The sequence below is a fragment of the Cavia porcellus genome, unplaced genomic scaffold, assembly GCF_034190915.1.
Source record: "Cavia porcellus strain 051 isolate PalLab524CR breed Dunkin Hartley unplaced genomic scaffold, mCavPor4.1 scaffold_8, whole genome shotgun sequence".
NCBI classification, from domain to species: Eukaryota; Metazoa; Chordata; class Mammalia; order Rodentia; family Caviidae; genus Cavia; species Cavia porcellus.
The window spans coordinates 50,852,256-50,871,711 of NW_026947491.1; the positions used below are offsets into that span (position 1 = coordinate 50,852,256).

At 40.6% G+C, this 19,456-nt stretch overlaps 1 protein-coding gene across 1 annotated transcript; it reads left to right on the plus strand.

The window, feature by feature from the left end:
* The first annotated feature begins 651 nt into the window (after window positions 1-651).
* Inhbc (inhibin subunit beta C) lies at window positions 652-18,880 on the plus strand. Its single transcript, XM_003476150.4, has 2 exons — window positions 652-1,167; window positions 17,652-18,880. The coding sequence occupies exons 1-2, from the start codon at window positions 855-857 to the stop codon at window positions 18,395-18,397; spliced, it is 1,059 nt and encodes a 352-aa protein (XP_003476198.1). The 5' UTR covers window positions 652-854; the 3' UTR covers window positions 18,398-18,880.
* The last annotated feature ends 576 nt before the right edge of the window (window positions 18,881-19,456 follow it).

Below are 19,456 nucleotides of genomic sequence, written 5' to 3' on the forward strand. Positions count from 1 at the left end.
GAGTAAAACCTTTGGGTAGACACAGTGATGATATATGCCTGTGATTCCAGCACTCTGGGAAACTGAGGCAGTCTTGACCCTAGCCAGGAGAATTTAGTGACTAAGCAAGAGCTTGTCTCAAAATAAAAAATTTGGATGTGAGGGTGATCTGGCTGTGACTTTTGTCACTTCACTGATTGCCAGTTTATTTAGCTGATTGAGCTGGATAGGTGAGTGTCCCCTTCCTCCCTCAGTCCTCTTTGTGCATCCCTTCCTGAAGCTATAGGCTCAGGTCAAAGAGGATGACCACCCCCATAGAGGAGGACTCTTTCTTCAGTCAAGGATGTACAAGTATCTTATTTCCTTGCTAGACCCTCCAAACAAGCTCTCTGAAAATAAAAAAAAATTTTTTTTAAATTTTGAGGGTACAGCTAAATGCAAAGGCCCTGGGTTCAATTCCTAGTACCTAAAAAAATTGTTTACTCCCCTTCCCACCTGCCAGGCTTCCCAAATATACCAGCAATCTAAGGGGAAATTTCATCTCTAACCTTTGTCCTCAGGTCTGGCAGCTCACATGGGTAATAGCTATCTTCCCACATTGGCCCAGGGACATCTCTTTTCCCAAACAAACCAATCTATCCTCACATCCCCCACTCTGTATTTTCACTGACTGTGCATGAGCAGATTCTGCCAAGTTCTACCTGTAGTTGGCTTTATTTTTCAAAACAGATGTTTGGCTGCTTTATCTCCACAAAAAAGGAGTCGTCAACCAGGACAACACTCTTCTCAGAGCCCCTGATCGCCAGGACAGAGTTGAGAGTACACTGTTGAGACCCTGAGCCCTGGAGTTGTGTTTTTCAAGGAGGGTTCAAGCAATGAACTCCTCACTGCTTCTGGCCTTTTTATTCCTGACTCCAGTCTTAGTGGTCACTCTGAGACCCAGCAGTCAGTGTGCAACATGTGGGTGGCCTGCAGTGGATCTGGAGAGCCATCGGGAGCTGCTTCTCAATCTGGCCAAGAGAAGCATCCTAGATAAACTGCACCTCAGCCAGCGCCCAACACTGAGCCGGCCGGTATCCAGAGCAGCTCTGAGGACTGCACTGCAGCACCTCCGTGGGCCTCCACAGGGGGACCTTCTGGAGGACAACAGGAGACAGGAATATGAGATCATCAGCTTTGCTGAGACAGGTGGGTTTCTGGTCTGCAGCTCTGCCTCAAAACCTGCCCTTTTGACAAAAGGAAGTTTCCTCACCAATCTCATCCCTGACTTCCTCCCCCAACTATCCAACTTTTCCCTCCCATGCCCTGCAGTCCCAGGCTTCCACCTGCCAGGCTCTCCTCTGTTAGCTCATCCTGACCAATGGATAGTTCAAAATTGGTAAATTTCACTTCTTTAGGGACTCTGGCCCAGTCTCCCTCCTCTCCTCTGCCTCTGCGGGCTCTTCTGGCTTCTCTCTGCAGCTCCATAAACCTCCTCCGGGTATGTGGGAGCCCATCCATTTCCTGGACCTGCACCCAGGGATCAGTGGCTGAGGAATCTGCTTTGCTGGCCTCAGGATCTAACTCCTCCATTCTGCCTTCCTCCACATGCCTCATTTGGGTAAAAAGAGAAAAATAAAATGCCAGGACTAGAATGTCTCTTCACATCTCAAGTCCCCATATCAGAACTGGATCAAAAAGATGAACAAAGGACAAAAGATAGAAGAGAAGAGACAGTTAGGTCCATACAGGGGAAAGAATTATTTTATTGAAGTTGGTTTTTTTCTTTGCATTTTTAAATTTTATTGGTACATTTTAGATATACATAGCAATAGCATTCATCATAGAGAATTTATACCTGCCCATATCTTGATTCCTTTTTTCCCATTTCCCGGTTTGTTTCCATGTTTTCCTACTCTTCTCTTTTTTTCTTGTTCTTTGTTTATATTTCCTCTCTTCCTCCCTTGATCCTCTTCTCATTTGAACATTTTCTTACCATTTCCCAATATTTTGTTCCATGTTTACAATTTTGATATCTGATACCAGAGAAACAACATAGTATTTAAATAAATATGTGTGTCCAATTTATTTCACTTAACTGTGTGGTCTCAAGGTGCATTCATTTAGCTAGAAATATCTCAAGCTTACCTTTATGGTAAAGTAATACTCCATGGTTTAAAACACACATCTTTCTCCATTCATCAGTTGATAGATATTTGGGAGGTGGGAAATCATGTTTTCAAGATTTACCTATTACAAACTGTGACTTTTTAAACATGGGTGTGTATATATCCCTGTGATGCTTTTAATTCTTTTAGGTGGATACCAAGAAGGTGAATCAACGAGTTAGATAAAACTGCAAGTTTCAGGATTTCAAGGAATCTCCAAGCTGATTTCCACAGTGGTTGCACCAGTCTGCACTCCCTTGGGGCTGGGGATTTAGCTCAGCGGCATAAGTGCCTTCCTTGCAAGTGTGTGGTCATGAGTTTGATCCCTGGTACTGATAAAAACGAAAAAGACAAAAAAAAAAAAAAAAAAGAATACAGATTCTCAAAGTAGATATTGATAACCAACTGGATTTCCACAGGATCCATTGTGATTTCATTCTTTTCATTCCTAATTGCATGAATTGGAGTCTTTTATTTCTATTTTTGGATAAGGTCAACTAAGGGTTTGCCAGTTTTATTTACTTTATCAAAAAACCAACTCTTTAATTCATTGATTCTTTGTGTTTTTTTTTAGTTTCCATTGTATTAATTTCTGCTCAGATCTTTATAATTTCCTTCCTCACACCAGCTTTTCTAGAAGCTTAAGGTTCAACATTAGGTTGTTTATTTGAGCTCAATTTGTTTTTCTAATATGGGAATTCACTGCTATAAATTTCCCTTATAAGACTGCCTTCATTGTGTTTTATTAAGTTCCAGCATGTTGTATTGTCATTATCATTTAATTGTAGAAACAGTCTAATGTATTTTTAAAATTTCATCTGTGACCCATTGGTTGTTCAGGACAGTGTTGTTTAATTTGTGTGTTTACAAAGTGCTTATGCCATTAATTTCCAGTTTCATTTCACTCTGGTCTTATAATAGTGTGGATAATTTCAGTCTCTCTGCATTATTTAAGTATGTACTATGAGCTAGTATTTGGTCTATTTTGGATAACATCCTGTGTTCAATGGAGAAGAATGTATGTTATGATTTTTTAGGGTAGAATACTCTAGATATGTACTGCTACATCCAGCACAGCTCTTGAAGTTCCTGGGGTAAAGAGAGGATGGAGAAATAAAGAGTCAGAATACAGAAAGCTGAGGTCAGGTGTATCCCTCTTTCTGGATAGGTGGAAAGGAACTGCTCAACTCTACAAAGTGTTAATTTATACATTTGGCAGGTTGATATCACATGACACCCCTCTGCCTAGCAACCTTTTGCTTGGATTGCCTCAGGTGTTTGGTTCTCTCTGAACTTGAGCAGCTTGTTCACCATGGCTTGCCTCCAGTACTCTTTGTTCTGGGGACTTCCTTGCTCCATCCTTGCATGTGTGACTGATCTCCAGCTTCAGTTGCTCCCCACTACGTACTAAGTCCATTGTTGAAAAGTTTGGTTCATTTCAAATATCTTTGTTTGTTTTTTTTCTAGTTGATCTGTTTATGGTGGTGGAGTATTGAGGTCCCTATTACAGTTGTGTTAGTGCTTATTTGATTTTTCATGTTTGTTAATATCTGTTTTATATAGTTGAGTACATTGATATTTGGTACATATGTAGTTATGATTATTGACCTTTGTTTCTCTTAGTGTTGGCTTGAAGTCCACTTTATCCACAAATAGAATAGTTAACCCTGCTTTTTTCTGGGTTCTGTCACAATTGTTTTCCATCCTTTGACTTTTAGATTATTAATTTCTTTTTGAATTAAATATGTTTCTTAAATGTGGCATATTGTTGGATCTTGTTTCTTGATCCATTTTGTAAATCTGTTTCTTTTGATTGGTGAGTTGAGAACATTACATTAATGGTTATAACTGACATGTATGGACTTATCCTTGTCATGTTATTTTTCTGTTGCTAGTCCCCTTCCCCATCCCCCTTTTCCTTTCTTTGTTTTTTTGGTACCGGGGATTGAACTCATGACCTTGTATTTGCCAAGCAGGCACTTATGCCACTGAGCTGAACCCCTTTTTAATTTATATAGTTCAGTGCATTGATATTTGGTGCATATATAGTTATGATTGTTATCTCTTCCTTTTGTCTTGTCTAGTAGCTTCATTCTGTGGGGAGTCATGAAGATATATTTTAGATTATTAATTTCTTTTTTTGGTACTGGGAATCACACTCAGGATCTCAGATTTGCTAGGCAGTTGCTGTCACACTGAGCTATAGTCCTAGCCCTGAGACATTATTTCTGTTTGACTTTTTCTACAGCCTCACTTTGTTACTTCCACTATTACCACTTCAGAGAGCTCGGGTTGGTGGCTTTTGAACTGTTCCACTTCATAGCCTCCTGAGTTTGCCTTTGGTGAACTGGAAGTCTGGGACTGCGTCTTGATTAAATGTCTTCTCATTTTTTATTTGTCTTAGTTTAATTCCTGGGTTGATGCTTGTAAATTGCTTATGGAAAGTAGCTTTATCGGTAGTATGTAGAACCCTTAGGAAACGACTACTTCTCAGAGATGTCTTCCAGGTATAGTTAGCTTTTGGATTTTGAATCTGTTGCAAGACCCGACATCTGCAGTTTACTGGGGATGAAAAGTCACTGCCTATTTAGTCTAGCCCCTGCTTGTTTGCCACCAACCCATAGTATTGCTTATGATCCTTAGGCAATTTCAGTCTTGGCATACCAGGAAAAATAACTGACTAAAACAATTATGTTACCTTGTCTGAAGTAGTACAATCAACAATAACAATAGCATCAAACACAAACCTAGAAAATGACAAACTGTGATATCTATTATTATTTTGCTACCTTTAACTGCATGAACTAGTTTTGTGATTGTACAACAAAATCTGAAACAAACGAGAAAATTGTATACAATAAATATACCTCAGTATGGCAATTTTTTTCTCAGGGGAGAAATTTAAAAGTGGTTAGGGGGAAAATAGAGAAATAGATGAAAAGGAAGAGATTATAAGCAAGGCTGAAAGACTAAAAAAGATTACACAAACTTTGGGAAACTGGCAAAGAGCACAGGAAAGAAAAAGAGAAGAAATAAATACAACAAGACCAGATCAACAAAAAATATAGTTATACTACTGATTTCTCTGAGTCCCTTGAAGAGGAAGATTTGTGCTGGTATTATTCAGGCAATTGAATGCAGATGTACTGTGCTCTGGGTGAATGATTTGGGGATGACAATGTACAATATATGTACCATTGTTGACCCCTGATTGATGTGTTTTGAAATTTTTTTTTTTTTTTAAAAAAAGGGGGGGGGCTGGGGATTTAGCTCAGCAGCATAAGCGCCTGCCTTGCAAGTGTGCGGTCGTGAGTTCGATCCCTGGTACCGATAAAAACAAAAAAGACAAAAAAAAAAAAAAAAAAAAAAAAAAAAATTTATTTTTTCTTTTTGAAATAAAATGGATTAAAAAAGAACAGATCAATAACAAAAAAACTAGAAATAATTTTCATACAAAAATAACAACAAACAATAAAAAACAGAACAAAAGAAAAGAAAAAAATGTTCACTTCAGATCATGTCTCTGAAAGAAAAAAAGAAAGAAAATACCAGGGGGCTGGAGATTTAGCTCAGCGGCATTAGCACCTGCCTTGCAAGTGTGTGGTCATGAGTTCAATCCCTGGTACTGATAAAAAAAAAAAAAAAAAAAAAAACAGATCATGTCTCTGCTATCTTTGGTATGCAGAGTGATCAGACAAAGCCCAAATCTGTGTCAATCAATTCCAGCAAGCCAGCTGTACATTTATGGCTAGGATGTAGATCATCCCAGCACCTTTAGTTCTACTGAAATTCAGACTGGCTGTGAAGCTGGAACCCAATTTGTGCAGCCTTCAATACTCCATGTGCCTCCTGCCAGCTTGAGCTTGGCTCCTTGACCTCCTGTCAATTTGAATTTGGCTTTGCCTCACCCTGACACTAGGAGCCACTAGATGGAGCCAGCCTGTAGTTGCTCTCCCAGTTCAATTGGCCCTTCTCCAGAATGGCTACTGGCCATTACCCTCTCTTGAGGGATGTGTGAACCCAAATAGCTCATCAGCCACTGCAGACTGCTGGGTCCAGTGGTTTGTTTCACTGGTGCATTTCTCCATGGAGTCTCTGGGTTGCCAGTAGTCACCATGCATCTGCAAGTTCAAGCTGCCTCTCCCGTGCAGTACAGTGAGAGCCCAGGGAGAAAGTGCCACTTGCCACCTCCTTCTTTTTTGTTGAGGTCTCTCTCTTTGCTCTTCCTGAGGGCTTCAGTTTTCACTTCAGATCCTTGCTGGATACTGGAGACCCACTTCCTTCCTTTTTCTCTTCCTCATGTTGCTGTATTCCAGACTGTTTCTCTGTTCCTCACTCCACCCTACTTAAAGATTTAATGGGCAACTGGAGAGATGATCAGAATGTCTGAAACAGAACCATAAAAACCAAAAACAACTCTTCCTTAGGTCCAGAAGATCCTTTCATTCTTATTGCCTTTCTCCTACTTAGCAACTACTTCTCTCCTGCTTCAGGTTCCAGCACAAACTCTAGAGTCAGACACCCTGGCATCACACTTTTGCTCAACTACTTACTAGCAATGAGACATGGGTTGTTAAAAATCGATTTTTTTTTCATTTTTAAATGGGATTAATGAAATCATACCTAAGAGAATTATGTGAACTAATACAGATAAAATTCCTAGAATGCTAAATCAGAAAGGAGTAGGAAACACAAAACTTGGCTGTTGCCCATTAGGGGATTATAGTGAGGGCCTGTTGGTAACCAAACTCATATGGCAGAAAAGGACAAGACAGCTAGCTCAGAGGTCACTTTTATAAGGACACTGATCCCCTTCATAAAGGCTCCTTCTTTATGATTTAATTACCTCCAAAAGGCCCCACCTCCTAATACCATAAAGGCTAGGATTTCAACATCAAATATAAAGTTTATAATACACTTTTCCCACAAACCTTCTGCTGATTCAGTAACCTAACCCAAGTTTCTTTAAAATATGGTAGTTAGCAGCTGGGCCTATGATGGCAGCATACAGGAAGCTGAGGCAAGAGGATCTCTGTAAATTCAAGGCCAGCCTGGGCTACATAATGAGTTCAAGACCAGCCTGGAACACACAGTGAGACTCTGTCTCAGAAATAAACAGATAGAATAATTAATTAATTAAAATATGGTGGCTAGAGAGTCAGCCATGGTAGTATACTCCTGTAATCTCAGCCACTCTGGAGGATGGAGCGGATGATCATAAATTTAATGTCAGCCTTGGCAATTTACCAAGGAACTCTTTCAAAATTAAAATTTTAAATTTTAAAGCAGCTGGATGCCTCAGTGGTAGAGTGCTTCCTAGCATGTGTAAGGCCCTGATTTAATCACCAGTACAATACTGCAAAGCAAAGCAAAACAAAATGACATGAAGCTTTATATATTGTTTATTGAGGGTTTCCAGTACAGCATCAACTATAGTCTGCCCTTTGAATTCTAAACATTCTGGTCTCTTTCACATACAAAATATAACCTCACCTTTTTATTCCATAAGGCATGAAGTCTAGAGTCTCATCATCCTGAATCAGGTGCAAGTAGATGAAGCTCCTATGGTACAAGCCATCAGCCTAGTAAATTTCATCAGATCTAGAGACGTTGTAGAGCCAGTGATGTCGTGTTGTCTCATGAGAGCTGACTGTGAAACTTCTCTTACAACTCTCTTCAGTGATGCCACATTAGTATTTTGATCAGACATTATTAGAGAACTTATACTACAGAAATTGGCAATCACTACAAATCAGGGCTTTAAATTTTTTTCCCCTGGAGACCAGTTGTTAAACATTTACCAAAACACTGAAGCCTATGTCCTAAGAATCAAGTTGTCTGCCTCCCACACATCTAACACATGTTGCTGAGGCAGGGACAGAATAATTATAATAGACGCTACTCTTCAAAATGGGATATGGGAGTGGGGCACAGCTGATCCATAAATATTCAATCGGGCATCGACACAGTATGTTCCACATATACGGTGAATATTTAAAATTTAAAACTATATTACACTAAAAGATAAATTGCCTTTAATCTCCCTCCATATACTTACCCTCTCTTAAGACACACTTATCCTGTTGTTCTTGCCATCTTCTGAAGCAGTTCTGAAAGTTCCCGTTTGTGAGTGTCTTCACAAGGAGTAATCAAAAATACAGTAAGTGTTGCAGCTGTGAGCCTTCCCATAAAAAAGAAGGCAGGCTCATAAAACCACTACATATGTCCTCATCAACCTTATTAACCAGATCTGGCACCGTGCACATTCTCACTCTCCCTCAAAGTCAAAATGACAATGAAAGGCACATTTTGAATCACTTTAGAACACTGACGTAGCCACAAGAGCACAACTGGAGACACAAAAGACTGCCTGAACCGTTTCAGAAAGTTGCACGAATGATGAACTAGGTGTGTGTGAAGTGAGGGAGAGTATCCTGAGGGAGATTAATGGCAGTATGTCTTTTACTGTTATAAAATTTTTAAAAAAATTTTCAACATCCACTGTAGTTTTCAGTCATACGTGGTATCTCAGACTGCCCCAGATCCAGAACTCTTTTGATTAGAATTCTGCTTTTGTTTTCCCCTTCAGTACTGGGGATTGAAACCAGGGCCTCACAAATGCTAAGCAAGTACTGAGAAATATCCCCAGCGTTCTTTATTTTATTTATGTATTCATTTACTTGTTTATTTATTTATTTTTTGGTACTGGAGATTGAACCCATGACCTCACACTTACCAGGCAAGCACTTGAGCCACTAAGCTAAATCCCCAGCTGTTTATTTTTGAGACAGGATCTTACCAGATTGCCCAAAATGACCTTGAAATTGAAATCTTTCTGCCTCAATTTCCTTTGTCACTGCAATTATAGACACATTGTATTCACTCAGCCTGATTCTGGTCTGTGGAAGGATTTTTCCATCACTCACTATTGCTCTGCTGGGCTCCTACAGCCACCCTCATAACCTTTGGGTCTGTATCTTCTCTTGTTCTCTCTCTCTCTCTCTGTCTCTCTCTCTCTCTCTCTCTCTCTCTCTCTCTCTCTCTCTCTCTGTCTCTCTCTCTGTCTCTCTCTGTCTCTCTCTCTCTCTCTCTCTCTCTCTCTGTCTCTGTCTCTCTGTCTCTCTGTCTGTCTGTCTGTCTGTCTGTCTCTCTCTCTCTCTCTCTCTCTCTCTCTCTCTCTCTCTCTGTCTGTTTAAGACAAGGTCTTGATATGCAGCTCAATCTTGCCTTGAATTCACTCCGTAGCCTAGGCTTGCACTCACAGTGATCCTCTTGCTTCAGCCTCCTGAGTGCTGGGGATTATAGGCCTATGTCACCACACCCAGCTAGCTCTGAACCTTCTAACATAGCTCTCCTGTAAAAAAGGAAATGACCTAAACTTGTGGCTAAATGGTTTTCTCAGCTGAGTCTTTACCCAAAGAAGAGATCTCTTTTTATTTTGGATTATCTTTATCTTTTTAGTCCAAACTGATGCTGTTTTCACTATTAAACTCTCTTTAGCCTGACATAATTCTATAGTTACAGCTACTTGAGAGGCTAAGGCAGGCTGAGCAAATTCAATGCCAGCCTAAGCAATTTAAGGAGATTTAACTCAAATTTTTTTCTTTTGAACAGGGTCTTGATATATAGTTGAGGTTGGCCTTGAACTCACTATGTAGCCCAGGCTGACCTCAAACTTTAGTCTTCCTGCCTCAGACTCCTGAGAACCTGAAGTACAATCGTATAGCCTCTTGACTCAAAGTTTAAAAAAATAAGAAAGACCAGGCATAATAGTGCAAGCATGTAATTTCAGTTGTTAGGAGACTGAGGCAGGTGGGTCAAAATTTGAGTTCAAATTCACCCTGGGCTACATAATGAGTTCAAGGCCAGCCTAAACTACATAGTGAGACCTGTTTCAGCAGGCAAACAACACCCCTCCCCCCCAAAAAAAACCCAAAACAAAACAAAGGCTGAGGTTGCAGTCCTGCATTTGCTCTGTTCAATCCTTAGTACTAAGGAAAAAATTCTCCTTAAAATTCTGTGAACTCTAATAAATTTTAGTCTACTCAATTAGCACTCTGTCAAGAGAAATTTTTTACTTAAGCTACAAGTTAGTGTCATAGAACAATATCCTGAAGATTCTTGAAGGTTTTTGTGTAGTCGAGAGACAGAACATCATCCTGAAATTTTTAGATCTCATCAAGATGTTATATCTGAACAATGGATCTGACCTTCTGTTTGTTCTCATTTTCACTTTCATCCTGCATTTTACTGGCAGTACCCTCAGCTTGATTTTTGCTCTTGAGAGCATCTCTTACTTTGAGAACCTTTTGTCAGAGAGGAGAGGAAGAACAAGCATTTTATTTCTCAACCTAGCACATCCCTTTGGATATATTTTCTCCAAATTCTGCTTGAAAATTGAACAGTTCCTTTTTTTAGTTCATCTCTCTCTTGAAATGCCTTATCATAGGTGGATAAAATAAGCCAATTGGCATTTTCAGCTTTCTGCCTGGAAATATCCCTAGCTAAATTCACAACTTCGTTAGATATCATTTCTGGCTTACAATTCATCCCAAGCGATAGCCAATATATCACTCAGGTTCCCCTTGCTCCAGGTTCTAATGGAAATTTCCCCACAGCTCTTCTTGCCTTCACCAAGTTTTCTCCTTATCCTATTCTTTGCCTGTCACTGAGTTCCAAAGCCAGTGCTACATATTTGAGGTTTTCGTTATGCCAAGATCCTACTTCTATTAATAATTTCTCTTTTATTTAGTTCAGTTGTTGTTGGTTTTCTTTTTCTTATTCACTCAGATTTTATTGAATCAATATTCATCATAGATAATTTGTACTTGTACATGATATAACTTGATTCTTTTTTTTTCTCATTCCTCAACCTTCAACTTTTCCTGTTGTTGTTGTTTGTTTGTTTTGTTTTGCTCTTTTCTTTTTGAAGCAGTGTCTTATTATGTAGCTCAGGCTGGCTTTGAACTCACTGTATATCCCAGGCTGGTTTTGAACACGTGGCAATTCTGCCTTAGTTTCCCAAGTGCTAGAATTACAGGAGTGTGACAACATGCCCAGTTTAAACCAAAGATTTCTTCTCTCTGTCTCTCTGTCTCTGTTTTTCTCTGTATCTCTCTCTCTCTTTCTCTTTTTTACTGAGCTATAACTTTAATTTTTTTATTAGTACGTGTTTGCAATATATAAAATTTCCTTGTATGGAGTTGGAACAGGTAATCACATCTTTTTTTGGTACCAGGGATCGAACTCATGACCTCAGGCTTGCCAGGCAGGCAGTTATGCTGCTGAGCTAAATCCCCAGCCCAGTAATCACACATTTTAATTCCTTTTTTTATTCCCTTCCTTTCCTCTCTCTCCATTCTTTTATTTTATTCCTTTCTTTTTTTGTCTTTTTGAGACAGGGTCTCGCTATGCAATTCAGGTTGGCCTTGAGCTCACTTTGTAGCCCAGGCTGGTCTCCAATGATCCTCCTACCCCCGCCTCCCAAGTGCTGGGATTACAGGTATTCGCCACCATGCCCAGATTCTTCCCTTCATTCTTGATTCCCTTCCCATTTGAGAAAGATATCTCTATTTCCTATTATCTATCTCTTATTTTGCTCTTTATTTATGATTTGAGATTTTCATATAAAATAAATCATGTTTACTGAGTATGGTGCTGCACACCTGTAATTCCAGCACTCAGAAGACTAATGCAAGAGAGGATCACTATAAGTTCAAGACTAGCCTGAACTACATAGGGAGACCCTGGATCCTATCTCAAGGGGGCGGGGACGTTATGTTTAAGCCTATGTGTCTATTTAACTTAATATTATGGTCTCAAGGCCCATTAATTTTCCTACAAATGACTCAAATTTATCTTTCTTTATAAGCCCAAGTTTCTTTAAAAAACTATGGCCAGGTTCTAAGGAGTACAAAGTCTCAGTATGTAAATACTTACCAAACTTCTGCTAGCATCATACTTGTTAGTGTTTTACTAGCCAAATCAAGTCACATGACAAGCCCAGAACTGTAATAGGAAGAGAATTCACAAACCCATAAATATTGGGAGGTATTAGTTATTGGAGACTAACAATACGTTAATATTCTACCGTAGCTCCTGCTAGTGATATGTATGCCTTCCATAATTGTAGTGACTTTGAAGGTTCTAACTGAGCCATAGGCAGTAGTACAATCTTGTAATTCCAACTACTGGGGGACAGGAAGGTGGTAGAGCTGAGGCCAGAAGACCATAAATTTGAGTCCAGCCTGGGTAATTTTGCAACTTAGTAAGATCCTGTCTCAAAAAACTTTTTGCAAAAAGACTGGTGATGTAGCTCAGTGGAAAGGGCCCAGTTTCAATACTCAGTAACATAAACCAGACAAACAAAAAAGACTTTCATAGAGTGTTTTGTAACCTAGCCAAAAAAAGAAAAAAGAAAAAAAATTGACCACATGTGGTAGCATACAGCTGAATCCCAGCCCTTGGAAGGCTGAGGCAGGAAGATTGCTGCTAGTTCGGTGCCAGCTTGACCTACAAAGTGAGTTCAGGGTCAGCTTGCATTGCATAGTGAAACCCTGTCTCAAAAAGACCAAAAAAAAAAAAAAAAAAAAAAAAAGATTAGTCAGGCTAATCATACTAGAATTTGGAATTGAGACACTAAAAAAATAGGTTATTTTAGCTATGAGAAGCTTTGTGAAAGGTCTCATAAACTAATAAAGTCTAATAAAGGTCTAATAAACTCAGGAGCAAGGACTATGTTTTGGGAAACTAAGGAAGCTGACAAAGGAGAAAAAGTAGATCCACAGTAAAAGAAGACTGAAACAGGCTTGTACAGAAAGCCAAAGGGGAGACAGATTTTGTTGGCCCTGAGGGTCATCAAGAGTAGCCCTGGGGTGGCCCTTTGATTGACATGTTTTGAAATTTTGTTTTTCTTCTTCCTCCTCCTCCTCCTCCTCCTCCTCCTCCTCCTCCTCCTCCTCCTCCTCCTCTTCTTCTTCTTCTTCTTCTTCTTCTTCTTCTTCTTCTTCTTCTTCTTCTTCTTCTTCTTTTCTTCCTTCTCTTCCACCTCCTGCTCCTTCTTCTTTTCCTTGAAATAAAATGAATTCGAAAAAAAAAAAAAAAAGAGTAGCCCTGGGGCTGGGGATATAGCTCAGCGGTACAAATGACAAGCACCAAAAAACAAAACAACAACAAAAAAAGAGTAGCCTTAGTCCTAAATTTCTGATTTTCATGAAGCCTTGTTGAACTTTATTTCCTGCTCTTTTATTTCCATGTGAGAGAACCAGCTGTATTCTCATCATAAAACATTTTTTGGAGATATAGAGTCTCACTATTTAGTTCTGGCTAGCTTCAAACTCACTATGTAGCCCAGACTGGCCCTTGAACTCACAGCAATCCTCCTGCCTCAACCTCCAGGTGTGGGGATTACAGGGGTATGCCACCATACCCAGTCTTTTTTTTGGGGGGGGGGGCTACTTCATTTTAATTCTTAGCACTAATGCATATATATATATATATATATATATATCACATTACATACGTTCTACATAGGTACACATATACTAAAATACATGTTACATAAAATATATATTAACTAAAAAATAATATATATATATTAACTAAAGCCAAATAATGATGGTTATTTATTTAAGATAAGATCTTGCTATGTTGCCCAAGCAGGCCTTGAACTCATGATCCTCCTACCTTAGTATCCTGGGAAGCTGGGGTTACAAACGTGCACCACCATACCTGGCTCATCATGGGCATCTGCTTCCAAAAAACCATGTGGGATTTTTTAAACCATGAATTTATGATCCACCCAAGTTTTTGGACAATGATTCTGATGCCAGTGTAAAAGAATGAAAGAAATGAAAGCCCATTCAACAAATGTTTAAACTGGGCATGATAGTGGATGCTTACCTGTAATCCCAGTACTTGAGAGGTTGAGGCAGGAGGATCATTGCAAATTCAAGACCAGCCTGAGCTACAAAGTGAGCTCAAGGCCAGTCTGAACTACATAGTGAGACCTCATCTCACAAAAACCAAAAAAAGTGTTTGTTGAGTGCCTATAGGGTACCAAGTACCAGGGAACACAGTGATGACCATACAAACACAATCTCCATTTTCATCGAGTTTCAATTTTAGATGGAAGGAGAGGAAGTGGTAGAGGTGCACAGTTAACACATGATTGCAGAGAATGATAGTTAGTCTAAAGACAGTTAAGAAGGATACTGTATCAGAGAGACAGAATTGAATTAAAAACTACTTTTAAAAACGGTGGTCAATGCAGGGAATGGTAGTGCATGCCTGTAATCCCAGCCCTCAAGAGGCTGAAGCAGGAGAATTATTGTAAACTTCAGGCTTGCCTGGTCTACAAAGTGAGTTCAAGTCCAGCTCTAACTCAATAGTGAGAACCTTTCCCCAAAAAAAGAAAAAGAAAAAGGATAGTCAAGGAAGTACCCCTGAGAAGGTGATTGGATTCTGAGTACCAAAAAGGGACAGTCATTCAAGTCTTGGAAAGAGCCCAGGCGCAGTGGTGCACACCTGTGAGCCAAGCTACTCAAGAGGCTGAGGCAGGGGAGCATAAGTTTGAGACCAGTCTGACCAATAAATGAGACCTGTTTCAAATTAAGATTTTTAAAAAGGCTAGATTTAGCTCAGTAGTAAAGTGCTTGCCTTGCATATGTGAGGTCCTGGATTCAATCAGTGCATCAGGAAAAAGATTCTTGGAAATACATTCTAGGCACAGGGAATATCAAGTGCAAAGCGTATGAAATGAGTCCATGTTTGGTGAGTTCAAGGAATAGAGAAAAGGCCAGTATACTTAGAGTGTGGTAATGAAGTGGCAGGCTGCCTAATTATACAGATTTTCTATGTTAAGGAGTTTTATTTTAACCAAACAGCAATGGGAAGCCTTTGAAGTATTTTAAACTGAAGATATAAAGCTGATTGGATTTGTGTAATAAAAAGATCACTTTGTGCCAGGTGTGATAGCACACACCTGGAATCCCAGCACCCTGGGAGGCTGAGGCAGAATTGTAAATTTAATCCCAGCCTGGGCAATTTAGTAAGATCTTGTCTCAAAATAACAAACCAGAAAGAACTGAGGGTACAGCTCAGTGCAAAGGCCTTGGGTTTGATCCTTGATATAGGAGATAAAAAAGTTTTCCAGAGGGTGAACTTTGGCAAGACATGTTCAAACCTTAGCATTCCATTCCTGACCACTAATTCATGTCTTTATCACATGTAGAGCACAATCTATCCTAAGAGCCCAAGTCTTCTCCTTCCATCTGCAGAATTGCTTTTCCCATCCACATTTCTACCAACATTCTAATCATGGACACTTGATTTCTAAGAAGTGCCAGCTTTTTCCTACAGCTCTTTTCTTCTGAGTCCTCACCCTTAATACTCTCTCTGTTCATGGCAATCTAGGCTTTTCCTAGTTTATTCCTCCAAGTTCTTCAATTGTCTCATAATCTAATTCCCAAAGTGACTTCCATATCTTTAGGCAACATTCCACTCTCGTTATCAAATTTCTTAGTCCATTTTGTGCTGTGATGATGGAATACCACAAACTGGCTGACTTACAATGTACAGAAAATATATTTTATTTTATTTTATTTTATTTTACTTTTGGGGGGAAACTGGGAATGGAACTCAGGATCTTGCAACTGCCAGGCAAGAACTTTGCCACTGAACTATATCCCTGGCCCAGAAATTCATAATCTCATGATTCTGGGATCTGAGAAAGGGCCTTTTTGCTGTATTATGCCGTACTTTGGTAGAAAGCCAAAAGAAGGCCAAGTATGGGGTCCTGAACTCAACTTTTTTTCCCCATGTAGTAGTTTACTAAATAGATTCAATTATGAATGAGAGATTATTTTTTTAAGATAGTAAAATACAACAAAACAAGACAGAACAAAGCCAATCGAGACAATGCAATGAAATTGGTACAGAACTTCAGAGCAGGATCCCAGGATAACAGTAATAGGCACCATAGTATATCTTGTTATCTTCACAATAGTTGTCCATTCAATCAGGTATGGCAAAATAAAACCAAAAATAGAGCATTATAAAACCTATCAAAAATTATTGAATAAAGCAAAACAATTAATCAGAACAAAGCAAAACACTGAAAACAATATTTGCCTTCAAAGAGAAGACAGAAGGAAATCCCCTAGATTTGCTGCATTGCATACTGTCATCCTCCCAAGAGATGCTTGGTCCCAGGTCAGCATAATCAACCCAACAATACAAGCATTTAGTTGTTTTATGTGCCTTAGTTGCTATCAACTCCAGCTGCCTTAACACCATCCAGTTACTAACACGGGTGCGGTGGGTGATGGGACGTTTGGTTCTCAGCCCGTGCGCCAGTAAGCTCACAGGAGACACTGACTTGTTCTCTCCCTGGAGCACCTGCTGCTCGCTGTGCCGCTGCTTACCAGGAAGGAGGGTGTGTTGCTTTCTTGGTCTGTACCCTAAATTCCACCATGTCTGGATCCCAGGCCATGCTGACTTCAAGATCATTTGGAAAACAGTGAAAAAGTAATGAATATTGCCCTTCTTTAGGGACCGAGTCATTCAACATTAGAAAGTTCCTGAAGGACAAAGGCTAAGTATCATAGGGAAAAGCTGTTTTACCTCTGAAGTCAGCTATAATCCGCTAAAGCTAGGAAAAATAATGGGAAGAACCAGAAAGACGTCAGCTGCCCTGGCTGGGAGGGTGGCAAGAAGTGGGCTCACACAGGAGAACAAGGGTAGGTGTTTGCTTGAAGATTGTGGAAAACCTCAGAGACCAGAATGATAAATATTTGCCCCAAGTCATGGTTACCTCCTCTGTATAAGGCATCTTTGGATTTGCCTGACTTTCAGAGTGCAATCAAGTGGTAGATATAAAGCTGCTAATTAAATTCTTACAATCCTGGCAGATATTTTCCCTTGCAATGGAATTTTTAATACAGAAAAAACTGACTTATTAGAGGAAATATACCTGAGATTCATGCACCAGTCTGGACTCAACTTTTACAAGAAACCTATTCCCATGATAAAGGCATTAATTTGTTCCTGAGGGATTTGTTCTCCATGACTAAATCATTACCCATTAGGCTGTACTTCCCAACACTATCTCATCGGGGATGAAACTTCCAACACTTGAACTTTAGGAAACATATTGAAACCCTAGCAATTCTAAGGGTGTCAGAGAGTTCAAGTAAGCTGAGAGTAAAGAGGAGCAGAGCATGGTTGCACACACATAATCCCAGCTACTCAGGCACATAAGGCAGGAAAATTGCAAGCCAAGTCTGGGCAATTTATAAACTCAATGAGGGCCTGTCTCAAAACAAAAAAAAGAGGGGGGATGTGGAGCTATAACTCAATGTGAAGGCCCTGAGCTCAATCCCTAGAACAAGGAGGAGGTAGGACAGTGAGGGATATAGCTTAGTATAAGCCCCTGCATTCAATGCCCAGTAACACACACACACACACACAGAGTGGTAGAATTGACACTTAGAAAGCCACAATGACTGAGGTTTCTTATGTCCGCAGGCTTCTCCAACATCAACCAGACTCGTCTTGATTTCCACTTTTCCTCGGATGAAACTGCTGGTGGCATGGAGATCCAGCAGGCCAGCTTCATGTTCTTTGTGCAGCTCCCTCCCAACAGTACCTGGGATATAAATGTCAGAGTCTTTGCACCAAGCCCACATAACACCAACCTTACTGTAGCTAGTCAGCACGCGCTGCAGGTAGATGCTAGTGGCTGGCACCAGCTCATCCTAGGGCCTGAAGCTCAGGCTGCCTGTAGCCACGGGCATCTTACTCTGGAGCTGGTACCTGAAAGCCACGTAGCCCAGAGCTCAGTTATCATGAATGACGCTGCCTATAGACCTTTTGTGACAGCTCGAGTAAGAGTTGGGGGCAAGCACCGGGTTCGCCGACGAGGCATCGACTGCCAGGCAGGATCCAGGATGTGCTGTCGACAAGAATTCTTTGTAGACTTCCGTGAGATTGGCTGGCAAGACTGGATCATCCAGCCTGAAGGTTACGCAATGAACTTCTGCACAGGGCAGTGTCCGCTGCATGTGGCAGGCATGCCTGGCATTGCTGCGTCCTTTCACACTGCAGTACTCAATCTTCTCAAAGCCAACACAGCTGCTGGAACTGCAGGAGGGAACTCGTGCTGTGTGCCCACAGTGCAACAAGCCCTGTCTCTGCTCTACTATGACAGGAACAGCAACATTGTCAAGACTGACATACCTGACATGGTGGTAGAAGCCTGTGGGTGCAGTTAGTCTGTGTGTGACAATTGTACCCCAAGGTAGGATGGGCAAATATGCCATCTCAGAGGTACCTTTTCTCAAGAGGAGGGAATGACTCCATTCCTGCCTTTGTCCATACTGTGGACTGTCTCTTCCCAAGCAACCTCCAAAATGAGGTTAAACTCCAAAACTCTACATTAATAAGAGTCATGATGCTGTCTTCATGATCACCAATCTCTGTCCTAAGGCATAATCTATCCACCATACCCTTCGTACTCAAACTCACTTCAGGGACTGATCCACCTTAACTATGGACAACACCATCTGGTTCCCAAGCAATGGCATGCTTAACTCACCCTTAATCATCCCCAATATCTACTATGTCTCCCTCCCCTTGCCACTTGATGGCCTCCACTGCAGGATAAGTTGATTTCATCCCTTCCTCTGATCTTTCTGACCCACCAGAGAATCTCTTTCCTCGGATTCACCAAACATTAAAACTGTTCTCCAAAGCAACTGTCATCTGCCTCTGTGTCTTAAGGTCCTTCCCTTCTCGCTTGCCCACGTGAACTGTTGATGCTTTCTGCACATCCTCATCCATTCATCACCCTTCTCTACCTGGCTGAGTGCCTTTGGGGGCTGACTCACCTGAACCATCTCCCTTGAACTTCTTCACCCTGGCTTCCTGCTGGACCTGAATAAAGGGAGACCCAAGCAGAAGACAAAGGGATAAGAAGATAGAATGTATCTTATTCCTGCTCCCCCTTTGCCATGTGTCATGCTTCTGTGCAACTATGGCTGTGCTGTGTCCCCATATCCTGTCTGCCTCCCCACTTCCATAGCTCTAGCTCTGCTTAGGTTCAGAGATGCTGTCAACACTAGAGGGTCTTGATGGCTTTCCCCTTTCTTAGTCCGTAGTGCTGCAACATCCTTTATTGGTTCCCTTAGCTCCACCTATATCCTTTGTAAATAATTTCTACACTAAGTTGTCTTGATGAAGCAGACAGATAGCTGAGGACTCCCTTGTTTTCTGCCAGGACCCAAACTGACACCCTGGACGACACAGAGCTACTGCCCTCTCTGCTTTCTTCT